The sequence below is a fragment of the Montipora capricornis genome, chromosome 4 (genome assembly GCF_036669925.1).
Source record: "Montipora capricornis isolate CH-2021 chromosome 4, ASM3666992v2, whole genome shotgun sequence".
NCBI classification, from domain to species: Eukaryota; Metazoa; Cnidaria; class Anthozoa; order Scleractinia; family Acroporidae; genus Montipora; species Montipora capricornis.
The window spans coordinates 16,189,277-16,216,776 of NC_090886.1; the positions used below are offsets into that span (position 1 = coordinate 16,189,277).

Genomic DNA, 27,500 nt, shown 5'->3' on the forward strand with positions numbered 1-27,500 from the left:
GCGCACCCGCACATACTACAGAAGCCGATAAGGGACAATCGCAAAATATTTGTCAAATCCAATAAAAAATTGGAAATCACAAATTCTTTTGGCAAATCAGTAAAAGTAAAGTAAAGTGTGATGAGTTTTTACAAATCCTATTAAAATTATTGGATCCACAAAAACTTTTTCTCAAAATTCGAAAATAGTCTGCAATCCAAGAATCGGTGTGAAATACAAAAAAAATATCGTGCTTCGTATTGTTAAACTCCTTCCTCGCGAAACTCCACCATTTTGGAGGCCGAGGCGTGTGACGCTGGCTGACTGCTGGCGCAATTATCACGTGACAAAAAATACTTTGCGTCTTAAAAGTGAAATTTGTTTCTATTACATGTAATGTTGTTTTTGATGAAAAAAAGTTAGTAACTTTTTTTTGAAAATCATTTGGAACTTTTGAGCAGTTTTGGAGCAAAAACCCCAAAAAGTTCTGCATTCGGTCAATCGTTGGAAGACGGCGCGCCATTCACATTCTAAGGCATCTACCAATTGGATCCTTTTTGTCCAAGCTTTTAGGTGATTGCCTTTTAAATTCTGATAAAGCGGTAGCGTATCGTACTGAAAAAGTCCGACATCGAAATGGAAATACTGAGTTATTGTATGCAGATATGAACATGAAATGTCAAGGAAAAACGAAGAGAGTTTGAGCAAAGCGCGCAAGAATCTGAGGTGCAGACACTGAGGCAGTTTTTGATGCAATTTGACGCTCAGTTCGTTAACTGTGTTCAACAATTTTTTTTTTGAAATCAAACATTTGCTCAACATGTTAACGATGTTGATATCAAGGTCGCGTGTTGATAATGACGTAATATTGTTACGCAACAATTTGTCAGAGGTGTAGTCAATCTACTATTTATCATGTGGGTTATTTAGGAAAAGAGAAAATACCGAAAATATCAGCTAATCTTTGGTAAAGAAAGTAAATAGCTAGTTTTTATTGTACAGTATGTCTTCGAGACTGATCACGTTGATTTTGGCTGATATGTGAGCAGCGCAAGAGGGAAATTTGAAGCATGAGTGGGTCGCAAGACCAGCCACGTTTTGTTTTGCCTTTGTGTGAACCGGTTGCTAGGTATCCGTTGACCTGAGCTGGAACGATGTCAGTTTCCCTACAAACTTTGATATACATTTGCACATTTGATAAATGACGAGTATTTTCTGCTAGCCATATGTATTGTGCTCAAATGTCAGATTGGAGTGCTTTCAATTAGCAAAATTCCAGTTGTTTTTCTCCGACTATATAATAAAGCGAATGTCACTAACTGAAGCTCTGAACCACAAAACTATTTTTTCAACACTATAGTCGGACCTTTTGGACGACCGGTCTATCGAATGAAGAGGAACTATGAGGTGTCAATCCGAAATAAGAACAGTCTCGATTGATTAACATTGTGGCCACATGAATAGACACTTGTTTGCAATCGTTTCACTTTGAAATGCAGGATTGATCGCAAGAAATGAAGAAACCGACACTAGCATAAACCATAAGAAACCACCTGTTTGAAGTTCGACATTCTTTGAATTAGATGCAATTTTTGTCATGCTTGCATTATCTATTAGTATGTTCAATTTTTCGCGAGGATGCCGCAATTAAGGTATTATTTCAAAAAATTTTTTTAGCAACGAGCCACAGGCTGCCCTATAATTCTAAAATACCGTTTTGTATCAGAGCGGTTGTTTTCTCAGAATTTACTCGTTTTCAACGCACCTTTTCTAGAATAATTCATGTTTGTTGAAATGATCTTGCGTTACTCTTAAGTGCACTCTTGACAATTCCTTGTTCCGGCTGATTGAAAACATGATCGTCACGTAACTTTTTTCTTAAGCATCATGCGAGACTTTGACATTGACCTGAAGTGCAAACGTAGGAAGGAGAATTGAATGATCTGTAATATTTCACTGGCAAACGGTGCATCCTGTTATGGGGTTGTTTTGTTAACCGTTTTTGGTCAATGATTCCAGTTTATCCCGTGGTTTTGTCAATTGGCATAATGTGTCGAGCTTATTACACGTGCCACTTCCGGTGAGTCAAAGAGTCGGATACTTCGCCGGTTCAAAAGCAGGACGCCTTCGCAAGTTGGTAGCATTATGAAGTTCTCGATTATGGTCCCTGTGACTCTAAGAGAATTACTTTCTTGGTAAGTCGTAACTGGCAATTTTAGCGAAATCGAGGCACAACAGGCAGCTCATGCGCATTATGTGCTTTGACGTTTATTGTTTTCGTGTGACTTTTCGTGTAACCTCGAGAAAGCTCAGCCGAGAATATTTTTGCTCTTATGTGATCATGCACCGAGTGGATATGTGATCCCTGGTTCATTATGTCTTTAGTGACTGTGTTTCGTTCTCCGTCGACATCTGGCAGCACAAGTTTAGGCGACTCGGTAAATGATTAGAATACATGTCGTCTCTTTCTGTCCATTTTGTTTTTTTGCTTGCGGTCGACAAGTTGCTATCTTTTTGCCTCAAATTGATCAATGCAATTGTAGGAAATCGACGAAGATCAGGAAGATAACTCATTGAATAGATCTAGAGCGTAAGTTGGTTCCTTTTGGTTCAGTAAATTTTTTTTCATCGCGTCAAAATACGACTGGCTGAAATATGTGTTGACCATTTTCTTAAGGTTTCAAGAATGACCTGTATAAAGGGATAAGGAAATATTTTCGTTTGCTGAGCGGTGGCATACCATTGCCTGTTATTTTTAACCGACAACGACGTGAAAAATGCAAAAAATCCACTATCTTTTCCTCACCTCAAGTGAGTTTTTGTTGGAACACTCAAAATCTTGCCACGCTGCGTAAGTGTCTATTAACCGCAATTGCAATTTTAGAGGAACTTTATCTTAAAGAAAGACTCACAAGTTGTTAAGGTGCGTAACTACCTTTAGCGTATCTTTTGCACAATAGCGTAATTGACCCTTCCCAACTAATTGTAAGATTGACACTTCAGATTTTACCTTGTCTATGGGCACTGTTAAGTGTGCAACATTTAGAACATTGTGGTTGACTAATTTTCAGAGATTTTTTGTGTAATGGCAAATCTGCATAAGCTGGTGGAGTATTAATTAGTTTTTAATGCTGTAAGCTGCATGTAATTTGGTGAAACTTATTTTGGCTTTATTTTTTATTCCTTTTCCGGTTTAATTTTAACAAAATAAATGGAATACTTATTTCCAAAAGAATAGCAATGGTTATAAGGAAGGTGATGTGGATTCTAGTGCTCAAAAAACAAAAAAAAATATTACTTTGCAGCTAGTCTCACTGGCAAGGATTCCCTAAGAAAATGCATGTTGTGTCTACAGTCTACAGTTTCCACTGTCATTTATTGATATTACAGTCAGAATAAACAGAGTGCTTTGCAGTGTACTTTAAAAAGTAATTAAGTCACTAAAACACAAATAAACTAAAAAAAAAAGTATATTTCACTTATTCCTGTTCTTAAAATGGTACCAAGAAAAATTAAGGGGGCTGATTTAGCCACATTATAGGAATTCAGGAAGCAAATTTGAATTCCATTCTTAGGTTTCATTGTCTTTTGGCAAACAAGACAGATTAAGAGCCTTTTCAATTTTTAATATAGAAATAGCCATAAATCACGTGTAGGAAATAGAGGAGACTGTTCGTGCAGTAACGTCAGTGACACCACGAGTAACGTGCAGACTGTGCAAATCAATAAACATTCAAAACATGTCATGTCTCTGAACCTGCCGTCATTTTAGTTATCGATTGGGGCTGCTCAGGGATGAATAAGTTAACAACATCTAGGTTCCCTAAAAACTACCTTCAAGGGCATCTCAAAACCAGATGTCATTAATCCCACTGCTGAGCTATTGTGGTGCTTGAGCCTATTCCTGAGATGATGTTACAAATTGCTTTGCATTACAGAAACTCAAAACAGGAAGGCAAAACAACTTGTGATGTCATCTTAGGGACATACCAATGCCCCTCATAAGCATGGCTGTGTGACAAACAACTACTTAATTTGTCAACTTAATGCAAGTTATGCAGGCTTTTAGGAGTCTAATCACAATCAGTTAAGTTAGTGTAAAATACTTGTTTTTATGGTGCTGAAATTTGACTTCTGGGGAATAAGAAATTTGAGGTTAGGAGCTTTTCAACTCAAATGAATACCTCAGCCTTCAGGAAATCAACTGGAAGGATGCAACAGGCTGGCTATTCCACAGAATGTAGTGGACTTGAATTTGAGTCCACTGAAGTGGAATCCCATTGGTGATCAAAACAGGGGTTGTTTTTAAGTTTATTTCATCTTTAATTTTTTACCTCTTTTCAGGTCAAGTTTTGAGGGCTTCTTTGCATCTAAAGGTGCAGCGTATGCTCTACCTGATGGAGACTTTACACGACGTGCCAGTAAACATGGAGGTACATGTAGAATGCACAAAATCATAAATTACTATGATTACAGTGACGATGATGATTATTATTTTTACTACTGTACTACTGTTGTTCTTCATATTATGGTTGTTTTGACCGTTATTGTCCGAAGTCTCGATGTGGACATGAGCATCACTATACATAGTCTTATGTATGGTCCCGAGGGAAACAGTTAGTTTTGTTTTCCCGAGAGTCCTCATGTTTCCCGAGACAGTTGAGGGAAACATCAGGACTCGAGGAAAAACAAAACTAACTAACGAGGGACCAGACATTAAGTGCTTTGTTATATATTTAGACTTTTCCTGCAACAATTGCAACAAAACATCCGGAGCAGGCAACAACTGTGGAATTGTATCCTGGTCGGGATACATTTGAATTTGATCAGGGCCATGTGACCAAGAATCAACCAATCACAGTGCTCGTTTTGTTGAGCGAAAGTCTAGCTGGTATATAACAATAACTGATAATAAGGTCGGGGCTACAAGAACAGAATGATTTTCTTTTTGTACATGTAGTCCCTTGATCAGGTCACCTCCTGCAACCCTATAGATCTGTTTCTAGGTCCACACTTTAACCCTTTTCCTCCTGAGAATGAGATTTATTGATAATAATAATAATAATAATGATTTAACTCATCCATCCAGGGGCTGCTGTAGGGGTGAATCAGGGTTAAACCTTAGGTAGATCCTACATTTGTTAGTCATTTTCTGCAATGCATCATTATCATGGACACAGACACGCACGGAACCCTTCCATCAACTGCTGCAATTCCTTTCAGTTTCTTTTTGGTTTACAAGACAATCTCTAACCAGAAGTGAGAGAAAACACGCATAGAAATTAGTACAAGGGAAAGAAAGTCTTGTACATTTCTTACATACAGTAATTATGTAACTATGTTATTTGTTTCTCATAACCCCAGTCAGCTCTAACAATCACATGTCAATCTTTATTAGCCAAATTCTTTCTGGTTCTATGGCTACTGAACTGGGTGTTGAGTTCTTTTAACAAACTTAATTTTACTCTCACTCCATTCATTTTATTAAGTCATTGCTCAATTTGGTAATCTATGGGAAATGCAAGAACTGCATCTTTTATGTTATCAGTTTTTGTTTTGTCACTTGAATGAAAATAATCATTATGATAATAATAATAATAATAATAATAATAATAATTGTTATTTATGTACAGTCGGGTAGTGGTTGCATTGCCAATCTTCCAAGCTGATGGCTCATGTTAAAAATGCTTGACAAATTAAATATTATTATAGAAAAAAATACAATGAAAAAAAAAGATAAATTATTGATATCTGGAAAGTATTATATGAAAGCTAAAAAATATCCAGTTTATGTAAAAAGTACATGTACATTTAATTATTATTAAATGAAACAATATATTTAAAATACCTAACTTATGAAGTACGGCAGTGGCCTGCACAACCTTTAAAATAAATGATGAAATTAAGAAAATTTGTCGCTTGTTGTGTCTTGATATGCATCCACATTAAAATACAGTACCAGTCCTTCTATTATTGTTGTTTTTGTTTTATCAATTTTGTCTACTATATGTATTTATTTATTTATTTATTTGTTTGTGTATTATTTCAGGGGAAATGCAGCACCATCTTCAGGCCATGGTCAACTTACTTCGGGATGAAGATGTTCTTAGACTTGTAAGATAATATTATCTTGCTGCTCACCTGGCTTAATTATACTGATTGTTAACTGTTAAATTAAGCAGGCAACTTTGATAATTGTTGTAAATGAGTTTTACCTAACAAAGCCAGAAACGTCAAATGGTCATTCTAGCAGTCTGTTTGAAATACAATGTAGGAATAATGATAATGATGAAGATATTAATTAATTAATTAATTAATTAATTAATTAATTAAGACTTAGTCTAATAATGAAAGCAATCATGATGATGATGATATAATATTGATAATAATGATATGAATATTAAGGTTATGGCTTAACTGAACAGTCTCTCTTTTGCTCTAAAATTGCTGGAACAAACGCATAATGTTGGACTTTCAAAATGGCTTAAGCTGCGGGCAGCAAATACCGCGGGCATTGGTTCGAGCAGTCTTTGTGACCCACAACATCGGCCATTTTGTTCATCGTATGCATTTGTTTCTACACAGTCTACAGTGTAAGTTATGGCTTGATGAATTTTTTAATTGGCAGACTTGGCTAAGCCTCCTTGTATGACAAAGATCTTTAAATAAGCAAGAGGAAAACTCTGGTTTTACCCCCATCTCACCAGCTTTGTGAATGAACTTGCCTTAATTCGCTGGTTGCACAATGATGCTTTTATTTGAGAAGAGTGGACCAAGAGATTGGGGAAGTGCTTTAGGGGCTGCATTTAATTGTCCTACCCCATGTGGGGTGTTGGCATTAGGAAAAAATTCCATTCTCAAAAATGATTCTTCAATTACCTGCTGGTCACTATGAGTACAAAATTATGGCCTGATGGCCTGCCCGTCACCTACGTGAAAATCCTTCGCATTCTTTTAGCTGGTGTATACTCTACATGGCGCAATCCTTTCACAAACACAGAATTATTTTTTGAAGGCCTAATGATCCAACAATGGGAACTTGCTTGAAACAAACAAATTCATTGCTACATAGTGAAATTCTTCCCATCGGGAATTACCTGATAGATATAAAATTATACACAATCACACAGACGGTCAAACTACCCTGAAGATGGCTTAACGCCGAAAACATACCGTCTTTTACTTTTTAAAATTTTTAGCCTTGTAAATACTAGTCAAGTCATACTAGCAGCTGCTTACCATCCTCACAAACATAAAAGCCAAAGAAATTGTTTGTTTTGAAATGCATATTTTCCTGAACATTGACGATTGATTGAAGAAAACACAGCATTTCGTCCGCAAGATGAAAGGTCGCAAGCAGTTTCCATGCATTTGAGCCTGGACACTAGAGCATGTGTTGTAAATTACAAATACCCTGGGATGTTAAAAAAATTAATATCGGATCGCAATTTTGCGACAAGATATGAAAATTTAGGTGCAAGTTACACAGTGGAACCCCGTTAATACGACCACCTTCGGGCCATGGAAATTTGGTTGTATTACCAGGGTAGGGTGAAATTATGGTGCAAAATGCTTTTAAACTACACTACATTCTACTGCAGCACATGTACATGTATACCCTTAATCCACTATAAATCAACCTTTTTGCAGTTAATTAACAACCTTAGCTTACAATGGCAATTTAATGCAACTGAACAATGTAACAGTAAACGAAACTGAGTAATGAGAAAAAACACTGACCTCTTTCAGTTCCTTGTTGTGAAAGGAAAGGGCAGCCTTGTGAAATGTCTCAAAGAGCCATTTTCTATATTGTAGCTTACAACACTTTCACAATTATTACAAAGTTCAAACGGTTTTAAAAAAGTCTGTGAGCTTCGACTGGCTTCGCCTTTGCTTAAACCGATCAATTTGTACTTTAGCAATAACTTTTGCAAGATCATTTGCGGTTTTCGTATTGCATTTAAGCCGCACTCGCAGATAAGCCGCACCCGGAGTTTAGCAACTTATATTTTGGAAAAAAAAAATTGGAAAGAAATTAAAATAAATCAAAAGTGGAGTCTTGACAAAGATGTCTTTCATGTAAATGCACTTTTTCTTCAAGTTTCTTGCACGTGTCAACTCACGTATTAACTCACTAACATTTAAAAACAGAGAATACTAAAACTCTTACCTATAATTTTGACTCTCTAACAGTATGAAAATCCAACTAGGACATAAATTTGATCTTTCTCTGGCATAATGCGTAATGTGGTATAGTTTTATGAAGTTCTTATGAATTTGCTGCACAGGTCCATACAGACTTAAGAATTTTCGCTGAGCTTGTTAATTTATGCAAATTTACGGCAAGGTGTTTATAGATGTTCTCGCAGATAAGCCGCATCCCCGATTTGATCTGAGAATTTTGAGCAAAAAGGTGTGGCTTATATGCCGGTGTTTACGGTAATTTTTTATCGCTTTATTTATTTTAGCAAAAGTTGCAGCAAAATACCAACCCTTTAATTTCAACGATGAAAGCTGGTCACAAATATTGGTGACTCCTCCATATATCCCAATATCCTAAAGAGAAAAAAATCAGTCACAAATGCGACTGTATGGGTCACAATTTCGAGTCCTGATTTACCATAAGTATGTAAATACATGGACGGGACTAATTATTAGTTTTATAACTTGTTTAATTAAATTTCTTCATAATGCGTTGTACTTTTTGCATAATATACTTTAGGCATAATATGGCCAAAAAGTTTGCATAATCTTTTTTTTTTTTTTCCACATCCTATCAGAAGCCCAGCAAAACATAATGAGATGTGTGCAAATGACTAAAAGCAACGCAGATTATTTGATGGATAAACAAAATGACGAGTGACAAACAATGACTGGCTAAATTATCAGGCTTTGAATATTATTTTGAAAACAGTTTCTTTTATTGAATAACTCTTGTTTCATCCTTGTTTCCTCTGTCAAAAAGTGGTCAAACTTGGCCCACCACTACAGTGTATTCCATGTACCTACTGATATTTTGTGCGTTCTTTTGACCAAATATGGTGAAATAGCTTGATTTGTAATTTGTCACATTTGTATCTTTTTTTCTAGGTTGTCAAACTAGAATGTCAGTATCCCAACAGAATTCGCTATTTAACGATTGTGTCAGCCTTTGGCCCTGATGAGGAGGAACAAAGTATTGTAATGGGTGTAGACTGGATGGACAAGTAAGACTTTCTTTTCCTCTTGCACAAAAATGCTAATTAATTTATTATTAGTTTATTATGGCAATGCCTATGGTGAAGCAAGTTGAATTAGGTAATTCAGGAAAACTTCACATTCTCATAGTTTAACCCTTTTACCCCTAAACCTGCCCCCACTGATGAGTGAAACCTGTCTGGCATTCAACAGCTGAGAGTAAAATGCATATTAAGTGTAAACCTCTTGCCATTACTCTAACTTGTAGTTTTTGGGAGAGAATGATTCTTAATACGTTTTTTTCTTACATGTACTGTAGATGTACTGTTCATGTGGCTATTAACTGAAATATTGTACATGTAGTTTCTCTCTTTGTACCAATTTAAAGAAGTCAGGTGCAAGAGAAGATAATTATAGGTTAGATGCCAAAGACTTAGTAATAAAAATGAGACAAAGTTACATAAAACTTGTAATTAAAAGTGGTCTGTTATCTCTTAAGGCTCAAAATAAACTTGTCAGATATTGGGCAAATCAAAGGTATACATGTATCCATGTTGCCAGAAAGAATGCAGCCAACACTTTGGTTTCTTCATTAATTTTATCATCATGCTTTTCAAGATGTCATCAGCAACATTTTTTACCTTTACCAGTACATGTCAAACATCGTTCTATAACCAGTTCTGAAAAGGGATGACTTGCAGTTCTAAGTTCAAAAGAGTGGTAATGCATGTTTAGAATATGTATTGTTTATTTTTTTTCCTACAGGGCCACCATTGGTCTTGTGGTTCCACTGTACAGAGATACAACCATCAAGCTTGATGGTGATGGGTGAGTCCAAAATACATGTAGTAACTACACCGTGCCTGTTTAATTTTTGCTCCTCAAATTTGACAGGCACCTTTTTAGCTGTGTTACTGGTGCTGATAACTTTGATGTCCCATTATTTCGACAGTGGCTTCAAAATGTCTTCAGCTGATAAAACAAACATTTTCAGACCAATTTCTGTTCAGACCATGTGGTAAGTTTTTGTATTTTTGTGGTAGTGCACTGCACTACACATTATGTCACTGGGTTGTAAGAGTGTAAAAGCATTAAGAGTGTATGTCCGTGGTAACAATAGGCCCGCAGTACGTGCATAACTCATGAACGTAAACAGGTTTGTTGGAAGCGTGCTTGAATTTCAACCAAATGAGCCCCAAAATCGGCAGGGATTTGTGACGCTGATGAATAATAAAGCAGCTGCTATTTTGAAAACGATGAAATTACCTGGTTATAAATAACCTCGTTTCGGAGATAAAATATTAGACTTTGCAGAAACAATGGTTAACCTCAAGAGTTGGGTGATTGTGGTTTTTGTGTTGAATTCACACATTTCTTGTCGATCTTGAAAGAAAAACAAAACTAACAAATACAAAAACCTGGTGTCTTGCCATCAATTTGACACAGATGTATCCTTTGTTTCACAAGAAAAATTAATATTCAAGGTAACATGATCATGGCGCCTGCTGAATTGGATGTCACATTTCAATTTTGAGATTTACTTGTGCAGCCAAAATTGAACATAGCAAAAATCTCCCAAAATGTTTTCGCTATTGGTACCTTTTTGTATTCTCGGTTCAAAATTTAAGTTGTTTTCATGTCGCAAATTTTGTTGCTGATGGCAAAATATTTTATTCTCGACACTTCTGAAAACTTCCTTCTGCTCTTCCTAAAAGCTGTGTATCAATATTTATTTACTTTTGCATCAACATTATTTTGTTTTGCATAAAGCAGGCTAACAAAATCTGTGCCTTGCTTAGTTCGCATTTTTGAGCGTTAAAATAGAATTTTTGGTCCTATGTTTTGTGATGGCAAGTTGTATATTTTGAGGTCACCCATCCAAATACCAACACCGCCGGACAGGGCTTAACTTCAGTGAACTTTTGTATTAGAAAGCTGTCAGAAGCTCAGAGTGCACCCTTAAACTTTTGGTGAAAAAGAAGTTGTAAGGGAACTTGAAAATGATCAACATGTCAGCCTCATCTCCAATGTTTCTCGATTCCCTTGTATTTTCTTCAATCTTTCTGGGTTTAGTATTTTACTAGTAACAACATGTATTCTCAGGGGGCTATTTACCTAAGACATCTACCATGGCACTATACCAAAACAATATTGTGTACTATTAGTTAAGAGCTTCATACATGTGTTAAGCAAAGATAACTTGAATCTCCTGGAAGACAAAATGAAGCTCAGTTGACAATTATACAGCAGTGTGTTACTGCACTACCACACGTACGCAATGCGTGCCTTTTAAATGAACAATCAATTTTATTTGTGTAACATTTAATTACTGCATTTTAGTTTCTGTACCTTACCCCATTGTTATATTCCAGATAAAAACCTGTTATGAAATAGTGGTAGTAGTTGTATAATGCCAACTTGCAATAATAAATTATTTCTTCTACATGCAGTTGGTGTTCATTTATTTTATGACTGGAGAATTAAAGAGAATAAATAGTTTTTTTTTATGGATTTTGTCACCCAGGACTGCGTTGCAATGGATTCACAAATGCAGTGACATCGCCAGGAAAAACAACTACTTCCACCCTAATGGTTCTTCACATGCCTGGGTTCAATATTACTATACAAAAATAACGTCAGACAGAATCTGCTTAAATGAATGGTAAAGTATCTTCCATTCTCTTTGTATCTTGTGGTTCTCTTTCTTTACTGTGAGTAAAAATTTGTAGTAACACTATAATCTACATTGTAATATTATTGAATTTCTATTTAATTTTCCAGTGGGTTAAAATGTTTGGGATCAACTGCAGAATACTGGGTTTTTTTCCAGTTTAGTCCAATGTACTTAAATCCAAGTTCAGGTTAATGTACATGTACATTGTTAGGTATAGCAGAGCTCGAAATTTCGAGCACTGGGTATAGTTACAGCAAGTGTTAACACAAACATTATTGGCAATCTAAAATAAAACTCCTTCTCTAACAGGCATCAAATGGATGACATTGAGTCCAGACGCCCTGACTCACCAATTGGAACAAGGCAGGTCATCTTGTGAATACCTAATATAGAATGTTAAAATCTGTCTTTCCATAAGATTAATTTTGCTTGGTACTTGAAGTCGTGGATGCTTTTGTTGATGCCCTCTTGTGAGTACTAAGATTAAGTGATCAATATTACCGTAAACGTCCATGTATAAGCCGCACTTTTTTTCACAAAATTGAAGCCATAAATCAAGGGTGTGGCTTATCCATGGATACATCTGTGTTTGGAGTTTTAAAAAACCTAATTAATATTCATACAACTTCTTAAGATCTCAGTAACGAAACATAAAAGAAACTGAGATCATGTTGCTGTAACAGTTGTTTAATGAGTGGTGGCTCCTAAAGGAGCCGTTTGTGTCTTCAAGTGTTTATCGGCGAATCTTGCTCTCCAAGAGTTCTTTCAAGCGATTAATTTTCGCTTTACTCAAACAAGTAAACACCAACCTACAAGGAATCTCCATTCCTCTGCACAGCTGTTTGCAGTGACGTCTTCGGCCAGTCACTTCCACGCATATCTTTCCGCCACGTGCGATAAAATACCACAAAATTTGCGAGTACTCACGTGGTAAACGGCCGACTGTTTCGTTGTCCTCAAACACCTTCTCGGCAAATTTGTCGACTGCATTATCAAGCTCCTGTTCTGCATGAATTTTTTCTCCTACATCTTTGTAGACGTGGTCATGATACCCAGGCCCTGGCCCAGACTCCTCCCCACATTTAAAGCTTGGCTACTAAGCACTCGCTCGTATTTCAACTTTTATGGTGAAACTTGATTGTTTGTCTTTGTTGGTTTATAGCAATAGAACATTACTGGAACTTCAAACTTTATTGTACAACATTTTTTTCCAAAAACTGCGCTTCTAAATTCGGGGTGCGGCTTATCTACGGATGCGGCTTATACATGGACGTTTACAGTATTGTACCCTGTAATTTTGTCTATTATGTGCATTGTTACGTGCAGGAATAACCAAGAGATGTCCACAAACAAGGCATAAATGAAAATAACTCCCGAGTATGATATACGGCATGCAGCAAATGTGTGACAAAGAGCAGTTACCCTTTTTCACTGTTTAATTAGTTTTACACTGTTACAATTACTTCAGTTAAAGATCACGTTAAGCAGTTCGTAAAGCAAAGCAGGCTTACTGTCTTTCTTGGCTTTTCAAGTATTCATCTTAATTCACTTCTAACTCCAAGTTCCACTGACTGTAGACAACAATGCTTGACTTTCTTGATTCACTGGATTCTTTCCACTCACTTGATTTCCTGTATACACAAACTCTCACAAAGGACTTCATAATAAACTCTGAACTCTTTATCTTCTTCCCTTTTCAGCTATCATTTCTTTCTTCTCTTTCTTCTCTCCATATATCGCAAGGTTGAAGGTTATTGCTCCACCATAGTTATCGCAGTCGATTATATCACAGTATCGCATCCATAGCATAAGTTCAATCACAGCTGGCCACGAGGGTAAGCCCTTGGGCAAAAGATTTTTTCTATTATTTACAAGCCTGCTTTTATACTTTTACTCTTAGCATCTAGAATGTTCTGTTGCTATTTAGTCTATTACAAGGTGTACAATTTGTGGAAACTGCTGAATCACATGAAAGAAATTTCTGGAATATTACAGACCTGTTGTAAGACAATTCTAGAAAAGTCTGGAATTGCATGACAGATAAACTAAAAATAGTTCTGATCCTCATAACAGCATGTAGTCACATTATGTATTGATTGTAATGGTAATGGTACAAATTTATATAGTGCCTTTCCTATTTGCATATAGAGATGCCCTTTACAAGTAATCACTCTACATGTATGGGTGAGATCGAACATCAGCATATAGTGTATATATATCTCCAGGTGCTGTTGGCAGCAGCTATCAGTCCATTAGCAATCTCACCCAACCCACGAATGAATAAAATTAGGTCTGAACACAACACTAGGAACTCCATGCTTTTAGCTTTCTTTGTTGCAATATGTGGCCTACAGTTTATCATCCGTAACCAAGATGCAAGAAGACTATAATAATTAAAGTCTAACTACATGTACCAGTATTTGCAGATATCATCACTTAGATTGAAAACTGATTTTTCTTTACTATTTGCTCTGATTTTTTAGTCCTGAAAAGGAACTTGTCATGAAGCTTATCCGTCACAAGCTTAGAGAGGTCAGAATTTTATCTATATATTTTGTCCAGGACAGAAAGCTGTAGCCAAAATTTGACAGTAAAATTAATCTTAACAGCAAATTTAGAACAAAAATTAATACAGAAAATATTGTGCTTGCACTGATTTTCAATTAAAAGAAGCAGCTGTATGAAATTTGATTAACTCATGACAGGATGGCCCTCCTTGCCTTTGCTACTTCGCAATTTTTGTTGAAGTAATATTTTTATTGCTTCTTTTGCCAGATTTGGAGTGGCCCTTTTTTTTGGCATTTTGCCATTTTTGATGATGCTAAATTATGCTATTAATTATTTTTTGCAAAATCGATTTTCCATTTTCTAAATTCTTGCTGTAGCAGCTTCTTGTTTGTAATAATTGTTGCTTAAATTGCTTCATTAACAAATTTTTCCTTAATAGCATTTTGTCCTGGACACATCTCCAGAATGTTCACTGTTCTTTTTTCTTGCAGTAAATACATGTAAACAATGTGTTTGGTTCAGGGAGTATGTACAGTGTATGAAGCGTAAAAGCTGTATTTGGTCTTTGTAGGTTATGATGAAAGTTGACCTTGAAGAAGTAACGACACGACAGGTAACAAACAAACTAGTCATAATCACATATACATGTAATAATGCAGCTCTACTTAAGGCTGAATTTATGATAAATGCTGTTCTCTTTGAGCTTCTGTATGCAAAAAAATGTTGGCTCATTCCCGCAATTTAAGTGAACCGGTATTTTAACAGCTTTGCACAACTGTGGCTCCCATCCCTGCCATAACAATACAGTGTATAATATCATGGTAGAAGCCATTGAAAATGGAGCCTTTGGGCTGCCTTCGACTGTGTTTAGCCCCATGTCTTAACAGGTTTGTTAATTTTGAAGGTGCGAACCATGCTAGAGGAGGACACCCAAATGGATCTTAAAGAATACCGATCTTTCATTGATGAAGAGATATTCACTATTTTGGGCCAGATGGACTCGGCATCCAAAATATTTGATCATGTTTATCTTGTAAGTGTTTCCCTTTTGGACATTGTAGTTTTAAATTAGGTTGTTTTTAGTAGACAGCAGGAGCTTATCAAGGGGAATTGATAAAAACAAAGATGCATCATAGCAAAGAGGTAAAGCATCTCTAACTTACAAGGTTTCTTTATGTCCTAGGGTTCAGAATGGAATGCTTCTAATTTGGAGGAACTCAAGGAGAACAGGTATCTTTGGGTTCAATATTATTTGCATGTCTTTTTCTATTTTTGTTGTGGAAGATTTTGTTTTGTTTTGTTTTTTGCTTTACTTTCTGGCTTCTTTTTCTTTCTATAGAGTTGGCTATATTCTCAATATAACAAGAGAAATTGATAACTTCTTTCCAGGGACATTCTGTTATCACAACATAAGGTACTGGACATAGAGTTAGTCAACAAATTAACTGCCTCTTGATTTAAATGCCTACTTACACAAATGCAAAACAAAAATAATTATATATATGGGGGCAGACGTTGATCTCTCTCAATTGGCCTTGGCCCATAAGTTTATGGTAGAATACCTGTCCTGCCAAATAATGGCCAATCAGGTTGGACCTAGTGGCCGCAACTCTCCCCCTTGGTCCCTGCAACAAAGGAGCCGCACGAGAGATTGCTGATGCTAAATGCAAAATCATGCACGGAAGGCAATACCACTACATTTTGTGCCCGCAAAAATCTTGCAGTAGCCATTCTAAAAAATAGTAGACAAAACCATATTTACTGATGGCCTCATTCCATCGCAGGTCAAGACTTATGGGTTATGAACTTCTGTGGGGGTGATATATTTAACATTATGATAAAACAAGGTTCACAAGTTGTGTGGTCATGGTTTGTAAACAATAAGTGTAACCATTTACTAGACTACTGGTAATCAACAATATTTGTAAAAAACTTTAAAATACAAAGCAACATATGGCCTTCTTTTCCAAATTGAAGCTTAATTATCTCAGAAAAATGCATGGTTGCCCCTAATTTTGTTTTTGGATGCCAAGAGCACTTGCTAAGTTCTGCTTTCTCCACATACATGTAGTTTTGAACCGCGCAAAAATATCCCTAGATTAATAAGGACCGGCGAAAGGAAATCCAAGTATCTCGAGATGTGCAGAAAGTATGCGCAATAACAATAGTAGGCACTGTCCTTAAGGTGTTAATTAATCATAACCATTACCATTTTCTCAAATTTGATTGGTGCATTAACTGCTTTATTTTTCACTAATTATTGTGTAAAGGTCATAATCGGACAGTTGATTCTAACTGGACACCTGTAATCGGACAGTTACATCAACCAATCATATTAAGTGCACTCAGCTTAATCCACCAATCGCGGAATTTCTCACAATAACCATAGCAAGAACTACTTACCCTACCAAACTGGGGATTTTCTAAAATGGACGAATTTGTAATACTAGACAGTGATAAAGGAATGCATTTGTTTTCTTTGAAATTGTAATAGTTATAATGATTATTGGTAAGAGGACTTCGTGTTGCCCGATTCGGTCTGTAATTGTACATTTGGTTAAACAAATTGGACTCCCGCTGTGCAGTCATCCAACTTTGTTAATCACTTGTATGATTACAGACCAAATTGGACTCCACTCTGTCCTATTACCATTATAAAGTGGCCATAGGAAGGATAGGAGACAAGTTGCTTGGCAAAACAAAAATCAGAGTCCTACACAGGATAAAAACCTGCAACCTCTGTATCACTGGTAGGGCTACTAGAACTCCTCGCTTTTTATGGCAACTGGTATTGTGCAAAGGGGAAAAAAACGATGCCAGTCAGCTACCCCATTCAGCTGCCCCATTCCTTAGTGGTTCACACCACCTCCTAAGAAAAATCCTAGATCCATCTTTGCATTGCACCTTAAACACCAGTAGTTGCATTATATACTTGATGTTGTCCTTTAGCAGCATATTTAGAAAAACATGAATGAACTGTTTGAGCATCATCAAGGATTAATTTTTAATGCCATACATGTAGATCGGTTAAAGCTTGAATTAAAATTTTCAAAAGCGGCGCGAGGCTTCACTCCAGCAGTTTATTCACCAGTACATGTAGTGGCATTTGTAAATTTGTGGGCTTTGACTTTGTGGAGGCCGCAGACCAGCGGGACACATTGTCCACCCAAGACCAAGATAAATGACCTACTAGCTTCCTAGGAGGTCTAGTAGCTCAATGGGCAGAGCATCCTACCGGTGTTAAGGAGGTGGTAGGTTCGAGTCCTGCCCGTAGGACTGTGAATTTTTCATTTGTTCTTTTGCCCATCACTTAGCAACTAGTTTTGCACAATTTCTCTTGAACTGTCAAACACTGTAATTCTTTTTTTGCAGAGTTTACGATTTGGATGAAACTGAATTGCTTCACCATTGGGATAATACCTACAAATTTATACAGAGGGCCAAGTAAGTAACTTACAGTACATCATTCAACGTGCAGGTGTTGTGTTTAGTAGATATGTACAATATACTTTCATTCCTTTGCTGCATCTAAGTGGAATGAGGATATGTACTAAGATATTGGCATGCAAAAGCGTTTAATAGGGAGGAAGGTTTTTGTTAATGACTGAAGGCGCGAGTGCTTGATGCAGTGATTTTGCTAAGGTCTTGAGGGTGAGGGGACAGAGAACTAATTCATGTACCCTTGAGCAGTGACTTCCATGTTACTGAACCAGGATAGGCTTTGGTTGGTTGACTTCTCAAGGGTTGTGTGTGACTTCAAATGAGATAGTTGTGTATTTTCCGTTTTGTATTTTTTGTCAGAAATGCTGGTTCAAACGTCCTTGTGCACTGCAGGATGGGTATCAGCAGATCAGCATCAACGGTAACATAACTTACCTCGATTCAACTTCTATTTCAGCTTGTTTTTTCCCCTTGAAACATCTCTTTTTTCCCCGATTGTCGTCCTTCCCAATTTTTCTTCTTCAGTTGTTTAGCCACATGTAGCAAACACGAACAAAACCTTCCAATGACCACTTCATTGTACTCTAATACTTGTGAAATGATGCGTTTGTTTTCGTATGTTAGGTCATTGCTTATGGTATGAAAGAGTATGGCTGGTCTTTGGGGGACACCATGAAATACGTCAAAGCTCGGAGAAGCGTTGTTCAGCCAAATCAAGGATTTTGGAAGCAGCTCATTACATATGAAGGAATTTTGAACTCGAGGTAGATGACTGATTGAATAATGAGGGTTATCCCAGGAGTTTTTGGGGAAAAGGGAAACAGCCAGTTGCGTCTGCATTTTGGAACAATGGATATCTTAAAATAAAGAACAAGAAAACTTGGACATTTGGGAATAAGGGAACTTTGTTTTGCAATCATTTTCAATATATTAGAAAATGTTATGCACTTCTAGTTGCACTGGAATCTTTTCAAAATATAACCGTCATTGTAATTTAACATTCTCCAATTGTAACGTATGTAAGAGAGAAAGGTTTTTAAAATTAAACTGATGATGGCATAAGTAATACCAAAACATGTCTTTAAAAAGTTGGTTCGTGTCTTTAATTTATTTCAATATATTAGAGAAATGCAATTTTCAATATCATTGTGTTTATGTGTCTATGAACGAGTAACGAGTGGCACGCTTTTCAAAACCTATGGACGGATTTGAGAAATGTCAGTTGAATTAGATTACAGTTATAACCTTTGCCACAGCGAGGTGCATTCCCAGGGTCCATTCTTTACCTCAAGAAAACGACCGCTAGAGCAGCTGGTCACGTGGATCCCAAAATCGGGAAATTTCAGCCAGGGGTGAAATTTCCCGTTTAATTTCTGCCGACCTGGCTGAAACTTCAAGTTTTGGCTGTCAAAAGTCATGCAATTGCTATCTTTTCTACAGCCCCCTTTGAACCTCGCCGTTTTATCGAGTCCGTAGTCACAATCTAATATTTCCTCTCAGCCAAGTTTGTGTCGCAAAATTGAGACGGGAAGAATTTTCCCAAGCACATAAGAGCATTCACGTAATTTACCGACACTGTTGACGCCTTTTGCCGTTTTCTTTCACAGTAAACAGCGCTACAATAAATTGTTCACAAAGGAGTCAGAGCCTGCTGACACAGAAAGTACTGCAAAGAGGAAAAAGCTAGGAAACGCTACCAATAAAACACCAGAACAACTGGCTAGAGAAGAGGGCGCGGAAAATGTACATGATTTATCAATAGAGGCTCAATCGGTAGTGACTGCGGAGGAAACAGCGAACGACTCGGGAATTGGTCGGGTTCTTGCCGAAGATACGGGAGACTTGGGCGTTTCCACGAGTTCGTTACCCGAAAAGAAAGATGGCGATTCATCAACAAATTCACCATTTGAATCAAGTGACGAGTTAGTCAAGGGGGCTGATTCTCTGCGTATTTTAAGAATCCTTGGAACAGAAAAGACTTCCCTCCATAGGGTGAGGTCAGTGCCAACTTTAGCGAGTGGTCCAGCAAGCAGACAAGAATCAGACATCAGTGCTGGTGGTAATTTTCAAAGGTCAAACTCGTTGAGAGAGCGTGGGCAAAGGAATGTAGAGCAACTGCGAATTGTCTTGGAGGGAAAATCTATCAGTGACGAGAGTATGACTGAATTTAGTCAGAAAATGAAAGGGAGCTTTAAACCGGATGTCAAGTCACTTATGCATGAGTCAAGTCGTGTCGAAACTGAAACGAACAATAAAGACCACGGAAGTCTGCCAAGAGAATTGCATGGAGTTCTTGAAAGTGGGTTTGTGAAGCGTGAATCTAGGAAATTCGAGGAAGGTGTCTACAGTGTTCCCTCTGTTGAGGAAGTGCTGGAGGATAAATCTGAGGGAGTGGTGGTCGAGGAATGTAATGCGTGCGAAGGGAAACCGAGGGAGAGTACGCTTGGAGAAGAACCCGAGCCTGGAGTTGTAAAAAAGCACAAAGAAGAGTATGAACTCAAGCAAAGCCAGAGTTTAAAAAGAGGTGCTGTCTATCAGCGAGACGGCAGCGTTGAGGAAAGTACGTTGAAGCGGGAGAAAGGTGAAGTGTTTGCTGGTTTGATATCCAAGGATGAAGAAAGGTCTGAGGCGGATTCCGTTTCTGTTACGAACATCGACGCGCTGGCAAAAAAGGCGAACGAGGACATAAAACAAGAAGTATCCATGTGGAGAAATTCTAAGAAGGGATTTAAGATGCAGGCGTTCGGGCATCAAGAAGGAGAGTTGATTGAGGACTCTTTTGATAGCAACGAAGCGGGGAAAACAAATGCGGATGCTCAGGGAAACATTGGGAATCTTTCAAATGGAGTTAGTGAATCAATACACAAATCCGACGAGTTCTTGGAAACGGCGTTGCCTATCAGGAGAAACGAAGCCTCAGTCGGCGGAACTGAGGGTCAAGGCCAAGTTAGTGTTCAGCAAGGTAGTGTGTTGTCAGACGAGCGAACAGATTGTAAAGCGGTTAAACAGGGTGGTGAAAGTATTCTGCAACAGGGTTTGGTTAAACGTCACACTCTTTTGATTGAAGAAAGATTGCAGCCGATTGGTCAAATAGCACACAAACAAAGTGAGGGAGGTATAGGAGATGAACTAACAGTTGACAACGGAGGGAATGTAACATCAGTTGAACTGACAGGAGAACCAAGAGATTCGCCCATGGAAATTGAAACGTTCAAATCATCTTTTGAGAACGATACGAATGCTAGCTCAGAAACGTCTGTAAGAACGGTAGATGCTGGGGATTCAGACAACCTTAAGGGTGACAGCGAGATGGAAGATATCCCTCAAAGGGGATTAGTCAAACGTCATACGCTGCTGATCGAAGGATGGCTTAATCCTTTAGAACAAGTGAAGGATGCCGAGAACGAAATAAGCAAAGACGATTGCAAAGATGACCAGCGAGAGCAGGCCTCTTATTCAGAAAGTGTGCCGGATGTTCGAGGTGATGTCGTGACGGAAGTAGAAGTATCAGAAGAAGGAAGCGTCGTTGCAGAAGGAACTAATAAATGTGATTTGTTAGAGGATCGACAGGACAAAGCTAGTGAGGAAGACTTTGAGAGCATCCTTCAGAAAGGTTTAGTGAAACGACACACACTGTTGATCGAAGGAAGGCTGCAACCTTCACTCACTCAAGAGATGGATGATGAAAGGAAAGATGAACCTTTAGTCCACGAAGAAACGGATCAATCCACGCCAGTAAAAGAAGCAGGAGGGACAGATTTTGATTCAGAGCAGTTGAGTGTTGGACAGGATGTTAGTGACAAAGGGAATGAACCCTCAAAGACAGAAGGTACGGACAGGGTGGAAGAAAGGGGACAAGGAACGACATGTGAACAGGATACAGATCTTCCAGCGCCGAAGGGTTTAGTAAAACGTCATACGCTATTGATAGAAGGAAGGCTGCACCCATTTGATCAAGACGTCGAAGGAGAAGATAGCAAACTGAATGAAGAAGCAAGGATTAATCAAGAGGCATGTACATATGTAGATCCTCAGAGGTATCAAGTTGAGCGGGCAACTGAACTCGCTTCTGAAGAAGGTGAAGAAGAGAAGCGGGACGAACTCAGAGCGTCAGGTGTAGTAAAAAGAGAAAAAATGCGCATTGAAGAGAGGGTAAATCCAGCTGTGGGAGAGGCGTCATTTAGCCAACAAGAAGATGAAATTGTAACTGGAAGCGAGAGGAGCTCGGCACCTAAACCAGCCAGCGAAGACAGTGAAACCTGTCGAGATGTACAAAATGAAGATGATGATACGATGGAAGATAAAGTGGAAGAGAAGGAGCAAGATGAAGTCGGCGTCGACACCTCAAGCGTGGTACGTGTGAAAGACCACACCCAACACTTGGAAGGCATCATTCGCATCACTACAACTTCAAAGGATATAGAAAAACCGAAACATCAAGCACTCAGAGAGGATCTTCATGGCTCAACTGACAAATCGCCTAAAATTGTCATTATTCCGCGATCGAGTTCAGATTATCAAATTGCACAACGAACGGGGACAAACCTGCCAGAGGAACTCTTTGAGGGTAGGTTGGAGGAGATTTTAAGCGAAAGCGCAGTTAATATAGCTCTTATGAAAGCCCAGGAAAGTTTGGATTTGGAAAATGAAACATTTGTTGATTGGAATGTTGGAAACGTAAAACAGAGAACTCGAGCCTTTGAAGAAGTCGTGGGACATTTAAATAACGGCTCCGAAAACCCGCTTCGTCGAAGTCACTCGTTGCCAAGAACAATTCATCCATCTGAAAAATATGCTTTTCGTCGTCGGTCGTTTTCGGATGTATCGGAAATCGTTTCGTCCAGCTCCGGTCGAGAGGTCGGTTATACCATCCAGTTTAGTAACGGCGAAACTTCAAGTTCCTCCACACTACCTCTTAACTGGAGCCACCTTCAACAGCGGCAGTAAATTGACGATTTGCAAGTGCGGAAAACCGTGACAACCGCGTTTTTCTTGCTCGAAATTTATCCGGAGGGTGAAGTACAGGAGAAAACGGTGTGAAACTAATTCACTGCTGCGATGCCGAACAAAAAGATGTTTTAAGTCAATGAAAAGATGAAAGCCTTCGAACCAAGAAATCAAAGAAATGCTGCTATCAACGTTAGTCAGCAAATCTTCACAAAACATTTTATGAAATCAGATGTAAATTTGACTGTTTTTTTAAAAAGTTTTATTAATGATCAAAGTTAATTTATGATCACCAGAATTGGTTTTAAACGGAAAGAATTTTTTTTATAGACATTTGAATTGACTTTTGAAGAAAAAAACGAAGTGCTTTTTCTTCGCTGTTGGTGTACATCGAACACTGAGATAACTTTGTTTTTTATCAAGATTGCAGATACATAAGCGGTTGTGAAGGGGCTGAGTCAAGACACTTAAGCCTCACTCTTAACTCTAGAAACCTCTTTTTGTATTAATGGAGATAAAGAAAAGACGCAAAGCTTAAAAGTGGCTATCACCTCAACACATTTTTCCACTTTATTTAATCTATGAAATCGTCCCATATTTCACTTTCTTATTGGCTTTGAAAGACGGGAAAAGTGGTGATATTTTGATCCATAACCGAGCAATGAAGGGGAATGGGTTCGATACCGGGTTGATGTCACAGACTGCTTTGCATTGTGATAGTTCTTTGAAAACAGCGATGGAGTATAAATAAAGTGGAAAAGTTTGTTGTGGTGAGAGGCACTTTTAATTTTAAGAACCATATTAAAGTGCTACTATGACCGAAAAATAACTTTCATTTTTCTTTGAATTTCGAAACTAGGTTAACTAAACAGTATCATGCGCAGGTGATCATATATATATTCATGTAACCTGCGCAATATAAATGCAAATTATTATTATTATTATTATTATTATTATTATTTGATCGAAGTTTTAAGCCTTGATTTCAAAGACACCTGTTTATTTTAACTGGAAATTTCCTGTTTGATGGTCCGCCATTACTAACTTTAGAATCTTCAGAGAGCTATATCGAGGAGAAAATGACGTCAAAGACACAATAGGTTAAGAATGCAATGCGTGTATACGCGGCTGAATTAATATGCACCACGGGAGTTTCGGGCTTTCAGACTCTTCAACTTCTGTTTTGCATAATAATAAGCTGCGTTTACACGCTGAAATTTTAAGCTAGTGAGTAAATGACGTCACTTTTCCCTAGATCCAACCCTCTGAGGTCCAATCGGTCAGTTTGGAACGCGAGTAATGGCGGACCGTGAAATCCAAAACTTGCACTCAAAGTAAACAGCCTTAAGATAAAAGTCAAAGCTTAAAAATTGCCAGTCAAGTGTTGAGCAATTACACGTTCAAAATCTGAAGAGATAAAAGGGATTTTTAGATCACAGTAGCACTTTAAGAGTACTTACGCTTTTTAACCGCTTTCAGCCAAGAATATTGAAAATAGAATTGAGTCTATAATAAAAAAAGGTTAGTCTGCGGTTCTCACAAGATCGTTAAAAATCTAGTAGGGATGACTCGCCTTTTTTAGAATTTGTTTGAATGTTAAACGTATGAGCTGAAGTACCTCTGAGTTTTACCTATTGTAGGTTAGACCGAAAAACAGGGAAATTGCTGTGACAGTGCGCGATATAAGAATCAACGAAGCGTTTCTAAATGCTTAGTTTCTCATTAAGTGAGGAAAATTTCCTTTCTTGGGGAGAATTAAGGGGTTGGTTTGTCGCAAGTCAAAGTATTTGCATGGGGTTGATCACAGCATTCGTACGCAATTTTGTAATTCTCCGAAGGTGAGCAAGGAATTTGACCCCCTTTCTTTCATTATTAAAAAACTAGGAGAGCGAAACCGCTTTTTTCCTCACGAGTTGTAACACTTGAATTTATGTTTGATTTGTAAAGTAAATATATGGTCAAATCAGATTGTACATATTGAAAACGACAATTTTGAATAAACGCTATTTATTGAGGTTAGACCTTTCTTTGAGTAATGGGACCCGCCATGTAGAAAATTACATAAAATATGAAACCCACGTGCGTTGCGAAAAGAGCCCCTGGCTTTGCCTATTAATCCTCTCGTTCTCTGCTGTCCTGGTCTAGTTGTATCTTCAATACGGGGGCTGTAAGATCTATGACACGGCTACGACAAGAACTGAAGAACACCACCAGGCGATATAATTTAATGGCCAAACAACTTCTGTGTCAGTGCTTTTGAATGTTTGATCATTTCTTCCCTGTCCTGAACCGCAGACAAACAATTTTCCTTGTACCCTTGAAAACCCTCCCTCAAAAGGAATAGGTATGGATCGACTAGCTTGTAGAAATGGACCGAACACAAACAATAACGAAAACGTTTGTTAGACGTGAACTTGGATTTTTAAGTGACATTTTCGATGATGTTGCCGTCCTTGGTCTTGGTAACCCCATCGATGCGAGAAATTTTGGTTCTGGTTATGACGTCATTGTACAAGCGTCCGTCCGACCGTACATTCAACTTTTTCATATCAGACAATATGCAAAATGTCGCACTGCTGGAGGCCGGGTTTTTTTGAAGTTGTGTGGCCAACGTATTACATTTTAGTGAAACATGCAAAATGTTTGAAGGTCTCTGTAGTATTGCAAAATTGGGTGCTAAAGAGAAAATTCATCTTAGTGCTGCTAAACTCATCTAAAAACAACATCGAAGTAGTGATTTACAATCATTGTTACCGTCGTCTTAGAGGTCAATACGTTGTTTCTACAAGACAAGGCTACTTTTTCGCACGCATCGAGCATACTACGGGGCCTGTCCAGAGCAGGTTGCAATGATTATCAAGAAGAGTCCTAACTTTCGAAATATGGAGAGACCAAATTTTAACCTTGGGAAACTGTCCTTTAGGCATACATAGGTCCACCATAGCCTGGAATTCCTTACCTCAGTCAGTTAAGATGATAAAGAACCACCAAAATATTATTAAGAACAAATTGCGTTCGCTTTCTACAACTATCGAAAATGTTTCTTTTAACCAATGTGCTCTTGTTCATAATAAGAATTCAACGGATATCGAATATTTTTAGTAATTTTTGGCTTTTATCTTGTACCCTAAATTTTAAATTTTGTTAGTTTTATTTATTAATGTAAATAATTTAATCTAGTTAGAGAAGTATATGAATTACTTTACTTAGTTTGCTTACATCATCACAGGTCCACATCAACTTAATGCTACCGCTTATGCATCTGCCTTACGATGGGAATTCATCTTATTTTGTGCATTTCGGGACAAACTCGACAAGAAACTGAATAACAGCCACTAAATCCGTCTGGGTGTGTCTCCCGTGAAAAGCAGCCTTCACCGAGCCGTTCACCGAGATTGAAAATAGCCATTGTCTCAATAAGACGCAGTTCGGTGGTAGCCGCGAGGTAAATCAGGGTCCGCCCCTTTTTGAACAGTTCACACCCCTTAGGGCGTCCTTTTCTTTCTCCTTTCACCGTCGAATGCGTTTCCAAATTGCAAACAAACAAAGATGATCAGAAGCAATCTAACTGATAAAAAAAAAAACAGTTTCAAGCTTCAGAAAGAGTCGAGTCGCAGGGGGAAGAAACCAGTATAGATTGGCACTGACATACTTTCCTCGCACGCTGAGACAGAAAGCCTCTCCTGCACAAGAATGCCACGTTTACTCTGAGTTTGAAGTTGAAACTGGACATCTATTCGGGCAAAACCAGTGTTCATGTTTCATATCAAAAGTTAAAAGAATATGTTCTACCAAGGCATTACCCTCGCCATATCCTTTGTTCTTGAAAACTCGAAAATATATGAGAGGGTCGGACGACGGTAAACAGGAGTAACTACGGAATTCTTGGTTTGCACCCACGCGACACGGCGGCCATGTTAGATGGCAATACAATCCAATTTCTTTTTTGCATAATTTGCATAATAATAAAGTTTAGTTCCCATCGGAGAGACGGTAAAGACTTGGACGTGGAGGGCCTGGAACAACAAAACTGAAACAACCCAAACCCATGCAAAAATGCTAACGATAGGCCCAATCATAATCTAAAGCATATTGTTTAGGCCTAAGGTTAGCATTTTTGTAAAGGTTTGTCAATTCTGTAATTTAGCTGGGAAACCTTCACAAAGCAAATAACCAATCTCTCACACGGCTTTCTAGTTTATTAGTTAACTCTTTTTTTTTTTGTTTTATTTTTGCAATTGACTATATGTTCTATATTCGATGTCACTCTATAATTAGTCCTTCCCGGCACATTTCGATCACATGGACGTAGGTTTGTAATGAAGGAAATCGAGTTGTCCTTCAAGATAATTTCGTGCCTGCTGACTTTACCAAGTGGAGCAGATGGCTCTCAAACATACACATTGAAAAATAGATAATTGGCACGTTTAACTTGAGACGCCAATGTATGCTCCCAAAAATGGGTAATATGATCTTAGCCCCGTAGTTATTAATTTTTTCAGGAATAGAGCTTCACGAAAACTTGACTTGGATACACATTCACATAGTGAATTCTCTACGCCATGCCTAACCCCAAAATGGATTCTAATCTGTGATATCGAAGAGTACCTTACTTTATTATTTCTTTCAGATAGTTTGCGCGCTTAATTGGCGGGCCGCTGAATAAAACACTCTTCAGCAAGTTTTTAGTGTCGTTTCTGTTATATGAACTTTTGAAACTGTTTGAATCTTGGAAGCAACTATTGCAAACAGTCAAGATTTCGTTTTTCGGATT

General features: G+C 37.9%; 1 protein-coding gene across 3 annotated transcripts in view; it reads left to right on the plus strand.

Annotated features, from left to right (window-relative positions):
• The window catches only part of LOC138045672 (uncharacterized), a 28,372-nt gene extending 3,631 nt beyond the window's left edge, over positions 1–24,741 (plus strand). The window contains exons 1-18 of one of the 3 annotated variants that reach the window (XM_068892248.1): positions 2,261–2,417; positions 2,523–2,569; positions 4,324–4,412; positions 6,029–6,093; positions 9,070–9,185; positions 9,922–9,984; positions 10,109–10,174; positions 11,681–11,818; positions 12,140–12,193; positions 14,314–14,362; positions 14,910–14,951; positions 15,243–15,371; positions 15,522–15,568; positions 15,678–15,752; positions 17,711–17,782; positions 18,140–18,200; positions 18,404–18,543; positions 19,387–24,741. In XM_068892248.1, the coding sequence (XP_068748349.1) occupies positions 2,355–2,417; positions 2,523–2,569; positions 4,324–4,412; positions 6,029–6,093; positions 9,070–9,185; positions 9,922–9,984; positions 10,109–10,174; positions 11,681–11,818; positions 12,140–12,193; positions 14,314–14,362; positions 14,910–14,951; positions 15,243–15,371; positions 15,522–15,568; positions 15,678–15,752; positions 17,711–17,782; positions 18,140–18,200; positions 18,404–18,543; positions 19,387–22,726 (4,656 nt within the window). In that variant the 5' untranslated portion in view covers positions 2,261–2,354 and the 3' untranslated portion in view covers positions 22,727–24,741. Of the gene's footprint in view, positions 1–1,875; positions 2,175–2,260; positions 2,418–2,522; positions 2,570–4,323; positions 4,413–6,028; positions 6,094–9,069; positions 9,186–9,921; positions 9,985–10,108; positions 10,175–11,680; positions 11,819–12,139; positions 12,194–14,313; positions 14,363–14,909; positions 14,952–15,242; positions 15,372–15,521; positions 15,569–15,677; positions 15,753–17,710; positions 17,783–18,139; positions 18,201–18,403; positions 18,544–19,386 lie in introns of those variants that run through there. The other 2 variants (XM_068892250.1, XM_068892249.1) reach the window with 2 other exon arrangements.
• Positions 24,742–27,500: the final 2,759 nt, after the last annotated feature.